Below are 14,240 nucleotides of genomic sequence, written 5' to 3'. Positions count from 1 at the left end.
AACAGGAAACTTCAACAAAAACTGCCACTCAAAATTTCAAGTTCAACATCCAAGTTCCGGTTACAAACAATGGTGAAATTGATAGAAAAAATGACTCATTACTGATTGATTAACACTAATTCCAACTTTTCTGTGATGAAAACCAAGAGCAACTAATGGCTATTTAGAGATTTACAAAAGTATGTAATGTACAATGGCAATTGCTTTGTCTATCCTTAATCAATGTAACCACCAGCAGACCATAGAGGAGATGTTTTCAAAGGAGTTGAAGAATTTAAACATACATCTAACCGATTTCGAAATCGCATTTCGCTTGTTTTTAACAATGTAGGGAGAGGAAAACACACCCCCATTTCTACACAGCGCTTATGCCGAGGCTTAATTCTATTTTCTAAGCTAAATGAGAAATACTGTGGAAATTCTATCAGCTCCTTCAAGTCTCTCCCCATCTCCACCACAAAGTAATTGTATTTAGGCTCCAAGTTATTCTTAATACTATAACAAAACAGCGGAGGAAATCTTCGAAACATTATAGTAGAGTCACGGCGAGAAAAGCCAATGTTCTCAAAGTAATCAATCCTGGGCATAAATTTTTCTTCAACACTACATGATAGCAAATAGGTGTGCTTGCTTACCTCTTCTATGCCAATACTTTGGAGGAAGTATAGGGTAGGCCGAAGTTGCTTATCAACACTGCAGACAAGCAACCTTGGACGACGATATATGGCATGCTTAATATCAGAGCCCTTTACAAGAGCCTCACGGAGAAGGAAAGTGAATACAGGTATGACGTCTGAAACCTTTGTGGTCAGTATCTCCGGGCACATGCCAACTATGCGCCGAAACTCAATTGCAGTGAAATCCATGGAGGTCATGTATTCCACAGTGGATTTAATGTCAGAAAGGGAGGCGGTGATCAACATCGGATGATTTTCAATCAATGAGAAAGAGTCAATACCAATGGACTCCAGATACAGGACTTTGTTTTGGAAACCTCTATCACAATTGGGAGGGTGAATTTGCTTTGGACATCGCCACTTTATAACCTGTGGTACAGAGAAGCAAAGTAGTTTTAAGCTGATAGTAATTTATTCATTAATCGACATGCATGCGAATAGTCTATTCTCCTACAGGAAAAAATGAAATCAGTACACATGTGATGGAAGACCAAAATAGACCGAAGAGGCAACGAGACAAACCAAAGTCTAACTTAGTGGACTCCAAATAAAAAATAACACCCAGCTCAAAATCTGGTGCTATTATACCAGAGCATAAATTGTCCCAAAGAAGATTTATCAAACTTATTATAGCTTTACTATTAAAAGCAATCAATTTGTTGCACTTGACGGAGACACTTCACACATATCATTAAGATACTCTACAAATGTAAGTTAGACAGCCATGTAATGCAAGCATAGTAGAAAAAAATAATCAAAAGAGGGTTTCCTTTATAATTTCGGGATATTTACTTACCACTCATGGCTTATTTTGGGTCATATTTTGTTAATCAAGTGTTTAAGTGCTTCTTCATAAGGCCTGATGAGGTCTTAGCTCGCACTGTATAAAAGCTACACCTCGACTGTATGTCAGATTCTTTTGATTGAATTTAACCAACAATAATGAAGAACTGTATTCTTTCCTGGACTATTGTACCAGAAGAGCCAGCCTATAGGCCTTGTTGCACTCTTTCTTCTTAGTCCTTCTCTACTCCATTGTAGAATCCTATCTAGACTCTATCAATATCAATTTGGTAAACAGAGGGCAATTGATCCCTACGAAATACAGTCATAGTCATGGTAGCACGTAGAGGAAGAATCCCTTACCCTGCCCAAAAATAGGAGCAGGCCGAGATCCGAAGAATTATGGGGTGACTTGCTCAGGAAGTGAAGAACCTGCATACAGTGCTGCCTGAAGTGCAAAATGAGATATCAGAGAGTAATCATGAAGTCTAAATTGCAGAGTCCAAGTACAATGAGAAGTTGTCAACTTGTTCCATGATACTGCAAATCATGATCAACCCAGACGCAATAGACATTAGGAACAGTTGGCAAGAGCTCTTGAGCTGAAATCAGGAGATTGTGTTGAATTTTATGATTTTCTTGGGAAAGGTGGAGACTTTCATTATTGGGAATTCTACTTCAGAGACATTTTTTAGTGGAAACCTATGACCGAAGAAAGAATGGAGCTGTTTGTGAAGCTGAAGGGAATTCCCTAATTCCTTCCAATGGAAGAAAAGATAAGAAAAACAACGAGAAAGACAAGGCTGGGCAAAGATTCAGAAATGAGAAGTAGTGAAGAAAAATCTCAAAATCAATTTCTTCTTGCTGATTACTTGAGAGTTCCTCATAAAAGATTCCATGGGCTAAAACGGAAAGAGTCAAATTTGGAGGAATATACATGAGCTTGTTAGGGCATAAAAGTGATTATGCAACTTTGGATTTATATGGTGTAGTACTCTGCAGTTTATGAACCATGTCTATGATGATTCAATGGTGGATTTTACAACCTTTCAATAAGGGTGGCATTGAAATGAAACCAATGAGCAGCAGGCGGCATGCTACTTATCTACATTAAATTCTGCTGCCCAAGAAGATCTCTAACCTAGAAGAATCATATCAATTTTACCTTGCCCTACAGAAACTAGGGGACAACATTTGTTGTCCCACAAAGTGTTCCACAATCCTTGCATAAAGTGATATCCCAAAAACTAGGCATCAACCTTTCTGTTGAAGATCCTTTTGTTTTTAATCCAAGAATTACGAAGAACATTCTTCTTTCCTGGTCTAGTATATCGGAAGAACCAACCCGTCGACTGTGTTTCACCGTCTTCTCTTAGCCCTTCTCTCCTCCTAACCTTATCTAAATTATTTTCCCTACGTCACAATGTCCCGATTGAGCAATTAATTAAGCTTCTGACTCCCTATAGATTTTAAGTCTTACAGATAAAGCTAGCTTCTCTATTTCCCTATAGTTACAATCATTTTCTCTACATGAATTTAATGCCACCACCAAGACTACACGAATTAGAAAAGTGTGTCGAATATCTGAGTGCATATAGAAAACCATTCCCCTTCAAAGGCTAAGGATACCATGTAAAAACTGTTGAGACAAGAAATCATTAAGCAATAAGCATTATAAAGTGAAAAGGCATTTTACAATAATTATCAAATGCAGACCAAGTAAACCATATTCAGTACTTTAGGTATATTTGAAGTAGCAACGCTATCAGAGACACAACCAACCATGTAACAACTTTGACAAACTTTTCAACCAAAAGAAAGCTAAATAAAAAAGGGTGGCTCGGTGCACAAGGCTCTACTTAGTGGAGTCTGGGATACACAAATTCTTCTGTTGAATACTATCTCAAACATCAACACAGCATAACCAACAATTCCAACTTTGAGTACTACATCTTGATGAAGCAAAAGCCAACAAAATATTTCAGCATGCTCTCAAAGAACAAGACTGTAGAATATTCAACAATAAAAGACAGCACCACACAATATGAGCACAGGAGTATTGCAGAAAACTTAGACAACATTTAATGAAAATGGACCCTATGTGCTTTTCCTGGTCATTGAACGAGAGACACAGACACAAATATTTTATCAATAGGTTCAATCAAGATTTATAAAGTATCTATCTCTCTCCTTTCCATGACTACAACAACTTGAATTTTTTGGAGCTTATAAAATAGCTGCAAACTTATATGCTTGCTAAAAGCATATGTAAGAAGCCATCAGCTTCTGGCTTATAATATAAGTTCATTAACTATCTTAACTAGCTTATCAAATACAAACTTATAAGATCATAGCTTATTGGGGAAAAACCATTTACTAAAAACAAGAGCATCCATTCCCACATTTAATAAGTTGAGATATAAAAGATTATTGCAAAAATTAACAGATACCCAGTAATAAAAATCAAAACTTGAACATAAATAGGCACAACTCATCACCCATTACTGAGATTAAAAATAAAATCCAAAGTAACCCAAGAAATTGAAAAAAGCTAAAAACTTCACTTTAGTGGGAAAAAAGGGTTGGGGTAGAAAAATACTCACAGCTCTAACAATGAAGGAATTCGGTGTGAAATGCAAGTGAATAGAAGTGGGTACCCTTGAATGAAAGGGCTTGCAAAGACCAATGAATGATTTAGGAATGGTTGGAAAAGGAGAGAGAATATGATGATCAGTGAAATTATAAGAAAAAAGTGTTGAAGTTGGAGAAACCATTTTTATTTGTGGATAGAAGTAGTGGGTGTGATATGGGTATGAATATTGGTGAATAGTGAAGAAGAGGGTGTGGAGAAGAAGAAGATTGGATTGTGCTTGGAAATGGAGAAATGGTGGATGAGAAGATAGAGAGAATACATGCGTGTCACTTCCTGTAGGGTCAGAACTTATGTGTACTATTATATTAACCTCTTTAGCCCACACCACACATTCCAACAAATGTTTATTGTATCACACTATTTGGTTTTGTTTTTTGTTTAACCAAAACTATTTTATAAGAAATTATTTTTTTTCATGAACAATGAGTTGATTGACAGACGTAAGATCATATTAGATCTCTAGAAAAATCAAAAAAGTTTGAAATTTTAATTCATGAAAGTAGGAGAGACATCTACACACTCAAAAATCAATTAGTTCTTTATTTATAGGGTAAAAATATCATTGGTAATATAAAAATTAATTTTTTTTAAGTATGTGATTATCTCATTAGCAACAGTTCTTTATAGAAATCAAAAAAAATTATTTTATTTTTAAAATTATTTTATTTTTTAAAAGATTTAATAATTATCAAATTAGTCTTCAATTTTTCTTATAACCAATGATATCCCTCATCCTTTTCGAGTAAGTAATTAATTCTTTTTTAGTACGTGAATATTCTTCCCAACAAATGTCACTCATAATAATATTTTATTTTTTAGTCATCATAAAGATCTAATCGAGTTTATATTACTAGACCAACATTGATTAAGTTAATCTTAAACAAGTGCGATAACTTCATATTTAGGGTTTATTTGGTACTAATTTCTTTTAGAGCAACTTCTGTGATCATCCAACCTTCACTTATGCATTATCTACTAATTTTAAATATTTATCTTGGAATTGAAAAAATTGCAAATGTGATTAGAATTTTCAACAATTTTGAGGAAGGTGGTAAAAAAACAATAATGATAGGTAAGACTAGAGTGTTGAGCTTTTTAACATGTTTTAATTACTAAGTGATGAACTAAACACAAACTTCAAGTGCTTCAATTTTAAAATGGACTTCAATTATCCATCAGAAATAGTTTTCCTCTTCATGGGAGAAAAAGAATGTACAACATGAAGTATTTTATTGGCCTATAATGAACCCAAATAATATTGTTCATTGATTAGAAACTCATATACCAATTATGCTTTTTTTGTTGCAAATTTGATGTGAAGAATAAAGTTTTGTAAGTATGTTACCATAGTTTAGACTTATTCTACATCAATTGATGAGGTAAAAGGATATGGCTTTATACGTTGAAGTTATTGTATTATTTTCATTTCGATAGACTACCATCTAAATTGAATAATTTATTATGTTACTTTGATTTCCTTACTTGAGGTTTCAAAAATGAAACATAAATATAATGTTCATGGTGGAAATAAACATCAATGGTTGAATAAATTATAAAATAGATAAAATAGAATTTTTTTGACATTCAAATAACCATATGAATGATTTTAAATGGGGACCATTTTTTTAAAAGAACTCGCTTGATAATTTCCAATCTTTGAGAGACGTATTTGATGTTTTATTATTTATTTTTCTTTCCACTATCTTCATATTCTTTCTTCTTGTACATCTTTATCATGGGTATTAATTCCTAGAATGAAATGTTGAATTTGGTGAAATTATAAAGTGTGACGCACTGTAATTCTCTATTTATCTCTAGAATTGACCTATAAGGATATCACACTACATATAATAATTATAAAGTGGGACACCTTATATATTAATAAAGTATTGGTCTAGTGATGTAAATTCATACTAGATTCTTATAATGATCAAAAGATTAACAATATAATTTATGAGAGCGACACTTGTTGGAATGAGCCTGCAATTGTATTATATTACATAAATAATGTAGAGTATACAAAGTAAATCGTCCCTATATTATAACAATCCCTCATGTGAGGATTACATAACATGAGCCATTAGGAAAACAAATAATAAAACGAGAAGCATTGCAAATCTCAATCCATAAAACAATAAATCGGGAATGGTTCCATTTATGGAAGTACGTGTAACTACAGAAATCTTGATCTTTTGTTACAATTGAAACTCTAGCGTTTCCTCAGGTGAATCAAGACCAATTTTAATTTTCTGTTAATTTTTATCGGCGAAAAGACAATTTTATTAGTGATGTACTTAAATGTATTCAAAAGATGAAGAGGTTAATCTCATAGTTGCAATTTAATCCTTAGTTGATGTACTTTGGTGATGTGAACTTGCCTTCAATAATGACCACTCTTTCAATTGCATTTGTTGTCGTTCTAATTCTAATTTGAATACTAGTTATAAGTATTTTTCATATCAACAATTTCTACTTCAATCTCTTTATTTCTAGCTTTTTCTATTTTACAAACAAACATTTGTTTCTCTTGTTAAGACTAGATAACACACCTTCGTATATTTGAACTTGAAGGCTCTAACTTCATGTCACGTAGTTCTATTAATCACCCTAATTCTTTGGGACCTTAATTATTGTTTTTCCCTCATCAATCAACATTAGGCTAAACTCTTCAAACAATAGCTTGTTATCGACGTGATCACAATCTTAATTTCTCATATGTTCCCTTTATCATTAGATAATCAAACAAACTTGTAGTTTCTATATTCCTTAGGCAATGTCAATCTGAACAGATTTATTGTTAACAAAGAGAATACAACATTAAACTTGTTAACAACGCATTGAATAGGACTCATGTGAAAGATATTTTATGCATCTAGATTCAAGGTTGGTTGAGTAAAGAAAAGTATGACAAATAGTTAGTCTATATTGTTGGTGTAGCAGAAACGGTCGTTGCGCAGTGTTAGCCATAAACAATCAACTAAAATGCATAGAATAAATAGAATGGAAGAAACAAGAGAATTTAGTAATGTGGTTCAGCCAATTTTATTTACGTCACCGGGAGCGTTGAGCAACTACCGATATATTATTAAATAATAAGGATCACAAGCACTAGCACACCCATGAATCAAAGTATCAATGAGGTGTTTCTTTTTTGTGTTTATATTTGGTAAATATTATAACAAAGAACTTGAGTCCAATATATAACATTGGTCACTCTACACTATTCTAATAATAGGCAATATGAGACTAATACAATACATATTTCAAGCATCCCCAACAATCTTCACCTTGATTGAAATAGACGAATATCTCGCTCCTTAGGAAATTTATACAAGAATCTGCATCTTAGCGAATATCTCACTTCACCTTGCTTAATGCCTAATTATCTTTAACAATTTCTCAATATAAGAGTCTGATATCCTTCAACATAAGCTTTTCTAGGTATCCATTGTGAAGAAGATCTTTGCTCCTGACATTGGCACAGTTTTGATGAAGACGCCAACATCACCAAAAAGAAGAAAAAGAAGAATACTTATGAAGACAAAGAAGACAAAGCTTCAAGACAAATTAGTCTAAGTCTAAATAGATATTTCTATCTTATACTCTCGAATATACAATAGTAGTAATGCTCAAACTATTTTTTAAGAAAATAGAAACACTTCAAGTATAAACAAAACAATTTTCAACAATAGTGTGTAACATCTTACTGTATCTAAGTAACAGGTTACATAAGTGAGAAAATCAGTTACCCAACAAAAACTATGGAGGGTAATCGATTACTCAAAAGCTGTAATCGATTACTCAAAAGCTGTAATCGATTACTCAAAATCTGTAATCGATTACTCTAATTAAATTTTAATTACTCAGTTGGACAACATGTTTGAGTAATCGATTACTCGAGGTTGTAAGCAATTATTTACAGTTGTTGCATCAGTTTTCAGATTTCAAAATGAATGGTTTTCATCCCAAACGAAATGGTTTCATTTCAATCAATTCCTACCATTTCAAAGAGGTGTTATGACTGTTGGAAAGCCTATTTAAAGGCATTGAAACTCAGAATCAAATAATGACTCCTACACAAACTATCAAACATAATTCTGAAAATTCTTTGAAATATTTTCTGCACTTTTTGCAAAATGTTCTTAAACTTTCAAAGTGAATTTTCTGAGTTGCTTAAAGTAAATTGTTTCAAAGTTTTATAAACTTATAAGAGGTTTATTACTTAGTATACAAAGAGTTATCAGATTGCAAGTGATATTATATTCAATACTTGTAAAGGCAATCCTGCCATTGTTGTAAATTCTTCATTGACATTTCAGAAATCTTTCTTTCACATGGGTGTGATAATAAAAGGGATAGAGTCACTTGAAAATGTGTTTTCAAGAAGTGACATAAATATTAGTAAGTGTGTAAGGTACATAGAGGTTCCGGGGTGAGATATTGTAATTACAACCTCATAATATTTAGTGAAGAAATCTCTTGTGCTGCAAGAGTATTGAACGTAGCTTTCGGTGGACAAGAAGACAATATAAAATCTCGGTGTACTCTCTTCTCCTTTATCTCTTGATTTTTTACTTGTTAATTTTCTACATAATTTCTCCGTTGCACTTAACTCTTGATTTTGCAGAAAAAGTGGTCATAATTTTAAAGTCAACTAATTCACTCATCCCCCTCTTAGTTGCAATCTTAGTCTTAAAATTGGCGCCAGAGCTATTTTTGAGTAAGTTATTCTCAAATTTGATCCTATATCGAAGATGACCTCAAGATCGGATCATTCATAGGAGAAAGTTCCAGCATCAACCGCCCTCCAAGCTTTGTTGGAGAGTGCTATGACTTTTGGAAAATCAGAATGAGAATCTTCATAGAATCTCAAGACTTTGACATATGGAATGCAATTGAAGAAGGACCATATGAACCCTTCACCGTAGTCAACAGTGTAAGGGAAGTAAAGCCCAAATCTTCATGGAATGATGAAGATAAAAAGAAGGTGCAATATGATCTCAAAGCAAAGAACATCCTCATTTCAACACTTGGCATTGATGAGTTCTTTAGAGTATCAAACTGCAAATCTGTCAAAGAAATATGGGATACTTTAGAGACTACACATGAAGGAACTGAGGAGGTAAAGAGGTCGAGACTCAACACTCTTTCCCAAGCATACAAAATGTTTCGTATGAAACCTAGAGAGAAAATTATGGATCTTCAATAGAGATTTCCTCACCTCACAAATCACCTTATTGCACTTGGTAAGGTACTATCAAATAGTGACTTGAACTTGAAGGTTCTAAGATCACTCACCAGAACGTGGCAACCAAAGGTAACAGCCATTTCTGAAAAGAAAAGTTTATCAAATATGCCCTTGGCTGCTTTGTTTGGTAAATTGCAGGAACATGAATTAGAACTCAACCAACATGAAGATCAAGAGAATAAAAAGAAGAATATCTCTCTCAAGGCGAAAGTAGACAAATACGAATCATCAGAAGATGAATCTGAGAAGGAAGAGATGAAAGACATGAGTCTTCTTGTAAAGAAGTTCAGCAAGTTCCTTAAAAGGAACAAAGGTGCTAAAACTGGACAAATGAGGAAATTCACCAAGAACAATGACGCCTCCACTTCAAACCTAAACTTCACATGCTTTGAATGTGGCAAGCCTGGTCATATGAAGATGGATTGTCCAAACCTGAAAAAGAATTCTTTCAAATGAAAGAATGAAATGAGGACTGGACGGAGAGCCTATATTGCTTGGGAAGACAATGATATCAGTTCCACCTCTGAACAAGAAAATGAAGAATAAGCACATCGCTCTTTAATGGAATCTCATCATTCTGATGATGAAGATGTAAAAGACACTAAACTATATTCTTCTGAATTACAAACTGCATCTAATGACTTACATGCTGAATATGTCAAACTCACAAAAATGTTTCTAAAACAAAAAACTAAGTTAAATACATTTAGAAACAAACCCTCATCATCTTCATGTCAAAAATGCATTACTTTTGAAAATAAAGTTTCAACATTAAGTCTTGAACTTGATAAGCTAAACAAGAGTAGTAAAAGTCTGAAAAAGATCATTAATGATCAAAGTCATTCAACAGACCGAAGAGGTCTTGGCTATTCAAGCCATATTTCTAAGAAACAAAGTGTCTCAACAAAGATAAACTTTCAAAAATAAAGTATCCATGCATTTGAACATAGTAATGATAAGTCTATGATACATAACCATCAACCCACATGTACATATTGTAAATACCATGAACATACACCAAACACTTGCATGATTAGAAAATATGGTGTACCCCTAGGTCATTATACATGGGTTGAGAAAGGTACTAACCATGTAGGACCCAAAGAATATTGGGTACCTAATAAAACTTAACCTATTTTGCAGGATAATTTGAGAGCCACCTGCAACTTATGGTACTTGGACAGAGGCTAATCAAAGCACATGACGGACGATAGAAATAAGTTCTATGTCCTTACTCCAATGGACAAAGGCTATGTCACATATAGTGATAACAACAAAGGAAAAATACTTGGAGTTGGTAGAATTGGCAAGCCACCCTCAACAACTATAGAAGGTGTATTATATGTTGAAGGACTATATATATATATATATATATATATATATATGATTGACATAGACTCCTCTTTACCAATAACATGTTTAGTTGCTAATGATAATCATGATGTATGACTTTGGCATAGGAGAATTACTCATATTTGTGAAGAAGATATTTGCTCCTAACCTTGACATGGTTTTGATGAAGACGCCAACATCACCAAAAAGAAGAAAAGGAAGAATACTTATGAAGACAAAGAAGAATAAAGCTTCAAGAAAATTAGATTAAGTCTCTATAGGTACTTCTATCCTAAATCTCCTAGTTATGCAAAGTAGTAATGCTCAAACTGTTTTTAAAGAATAATGAAACACTTCAAGTATAAAAAAAACAATTTTCAAAAATAGTGTATAACAAGTTACTGTATCTAAGTAATAGGTTACATAAGTGAGAAAACCAGTTACCCAAAACAAAAACTGTGCAGGGTAATCGATTACTCAAAAGCTGTAATAGATTACTCTAATTAAATTTTAATTACCCAGTTGGACAGTGTGTTTGAGTAATCGATTACTCAAGGTTGTAATCGATTACTCAAGGGTGTAATCGATTACTGAGAGTTGTTGCATTAGTTTTCATATTTCAAAATGAATGGTTTTCATCCCAAATGAAATGGTTTCAATCCAATCAATTTCTACCATTTCAAAGAGGTGTTATGGCTGGTTGGAAAGCCTACTTAAAGGCATTGAAACTCAGAATCAAATAACAACTCTTACACAAACTTTCAAACATAATTCTGAAAATTCTTTGAAATATTTTCTGCACTTTTTGCAACATGTTCTTAAACTTTCAAAGTGATTTTTTGAGTTGCTTAAAGTAAAGTGTTTCAAAGTTTTACCAACTTATAAGAGTATTATTACTTAGTATACAAAGAGTTATCATATTACAAGTGACATTGCATTCAATACTTGTAAAGGCACTCCTGCCATTGTTGTAAATTCTTCATTGATATTTTAGAAATCTTTCTTTCAGAAGGGTGTGATAAGAAAATGAATAGTCACTTGAAAATGTGTTTTTCAAGAAGTGACATAAATATTAGTGAGTGTGTAAAGTACATAAAAGTTTTGGGATGAAATATTATAATTACAACTCATAATATTAAGTGAAGAAATCTCATGTGCTGCAAGAGTATTGGATGTAGCCTTTGGTGGACAAGAAGTTGAACCAATATAAAATTTCGGTGTACTCTCTTCTCCTTTATCTATTGATTTTTTACTTGTTAATTTTCTGCATAATTTCTCCGCTGCACTTAACTCTTGATTTTGCAGAAAAAATGACCATAATTTTAAAGTCAACTAATTCACCTCCTCTTAGTTGCAATCTTAGTCTTACATCCTTGACGATATTACCAAGAACATAACTCACCAAACTTGTAGTGAAGCTTCCCGTACCGCCATCTAATGGAACATGTCGCCTAGTCACCTTCAATATTGAGTCAACAACTGTTCTCTTCAATATTGAGTCAAACTGAACCTTGGAGTTTCATTGGAAAGCCTCAACTGCTACCACCATTGTCTACTCTGACAATCCTAGTTCAAAAGAACTATCATACTCCACCATAAGGAGTATTTTCACAGCACACACATTATGTCAATGTCAACCAATGTTTGTGTCACACATTTGCATCCATGTCAATGCCCATGTCACACCTTACATCTCAACAAGTGCATGTATTACAATTTACATCCAAGTTAATGCATGTGTTACACTCTGCATCAAAGTCAGTCAGCGCATCTACGCTTTTGTGGATCCGCTAACAATTAATATCATTTACTATGACATCACTGACACGACATAAGAATATTCTACTTCTCATCTCAAATGAGGTCATTCTCTCAATATCTAGAGATATATTGTCAGCGTCTCACTCAACACTTTTGTCTCTATCTCCACCTTGATCCTAATCCAGTGCATTAACTTTTGAGATACTGGATCAACACATATATCGCCCCATCACAGTTCGGCCATATTTTCTTCTCCTTCAACCCATCTCATTTATTCTTGTGAAATAACTTTGACGCACATTGACTAGACATCATGCATTCACCCTCTTTAGTCATTATCTAGCACATAGGTTAGGAGTCATCTATCAATTGACTCTCATACCAATTGTTGGTGCAATTGAAGCGGTTGTTGCCAATATTGTGAAACCCGAGTCGGACATCAAACCGGCAGAGGTCCCGTATTAGGTTTAAACGGTTAAACTGTCTGGTCTGACCAGATGATTTCGTACCTAATTAATAATTTTTATTTATAAATATATAGTTATATATAAATATAAAACTTTATATAATTAATAATTATGTATAATTATATTGAAATAATACATCTTTATCTTTTTTGGACCCTAGTAAAACAAAATATTAGAATATTGTCCCATTTTTTTTATTTTTAAGTGAGCCGTACGATTTACTTCTCGGGTTAATCTGGTTTAACCGGGTTTAACACGGTCGGACCGAATTTTCTCCAGTTCAAAGCGGTTCAACTCTCATTCAGTTAAGACGGCAAACCAGATCCGTTTTCAAGTCCGGTCAGCGGTCAGACCGATCGGACCGTCCGATACGGTCCGATTCTAACAACACTGGTTGTTGCACACTGTTGGCCACAAACAATCAAATAAAATGCATAGAATAAATAGAAGAGAAGAAACAACAGAATTTGGTAATGGGAATCGGCCAATCGTGCCTACGCCCTTGGGAGCGTGGAGCAACTATCAATATATTATTAGAGAATAACGATTACAAGCCCTAGCACACCTATAGGTCCAAGTGCTCGTGGAGTGTTTCTATTTGGTGCTTAAATCTAGTGCACATTATAATAAGGGACTTAAATCCAATATCTAACATTGGTCACTTTACACTATTTTAATATTAAACAATGTAAGACTGATACAATACCTATTTCAAACATCCCCAACATATATGAATTTTGAAATTGTACATATTTTTATAAATTAATTTTATCTCTATGCCTTAAGGATAACATTGAAATTAAACTTTTTTCATTTATTCTGGTAGATAGTACCCTATTATACAAGGATGTCAAGGAAATTGTGTTATTTTACTAAACAATACATAGTTCATGTTTAGTTGTGATAAAAAGAAAAATGATGTCCGGTACTTCTTTTTAGGTGTGAGAAAGGTAGGGAGGAGAGAGAAGAAGTGAATGGTAATATGATAGAAAAACGAATGAAAAGAAATATAAGTCAAATGCAACATAAAAATTGGTAAAAATATGAGGATTGATAAAATTTGCTGTTCTTTATCAGAACACAAGAGTACGGACAATGATGAGTCAGATGTTGATGAAGAGGTAGGAAGCTGTCGTCAAGGTGACTGAGGGCAGCAAAGAGTTGGACCCGTCGGTGGAGGTACCTGAAAAGGTTCTCCGACGATCAAGTCAGTATATGAAGTAGAGAGTGAGTGACAAGAAGAATAATATTAGAGAGTCTAGGAGTTGAGGTTAAGATACTTCCTGTTGGTGGGTACTCCTATTTATAGGAGTGAGAGT

General features: G+C 33.6%; 1 protein-coding gene across 1 annotated transcript; it reads right to left on the bottom strand.

Annotated features, from left to right (window-relative positions):
- On the bottom strand, nucleotides 1–4,387 carry LOC109348007 (transcription termination factor MTEF1, chloroplastic). Its single transcript, XM_019588179.1, has 2 exons — nucleotides 4,064–4,387; nucleotides 1–1,046 (listed from the first exon to the last, which is right to left on the bottom strand). The coding sequence occupies exons 1-2, from the start codon at nucleotides 4,232–4,234 to the stop codon at nucleotides 216–218; spliced, it is 1,002 nt and encodes a 333-aa protein (XP_019443724.1). The 5' UTR covers nucleotides 4,235–4,387; the 3' UTR covers nucleotides 1–215.

Source organism: Lupinus angustifolius, chromosome LG05, assembly GCF_001865875.1.
Source record: "Lupinus angustifolius cultivar Tanjil chromosome LG05, LupAngTanjil_v1.0, whole genome shotgun sequence".
Lineage (NCBI taxonomy): Eukaryota > Viridiplantae > Streptophyta > Magnoliopsida > Fabales > Fabaceae > Lupinus > Lupinus angustifolius.
The sequence above is the reverse complement of the archived record's forward strand: the minus strand, read 5'-3'. Positions and strand labels throughout refer to the sequence as shown.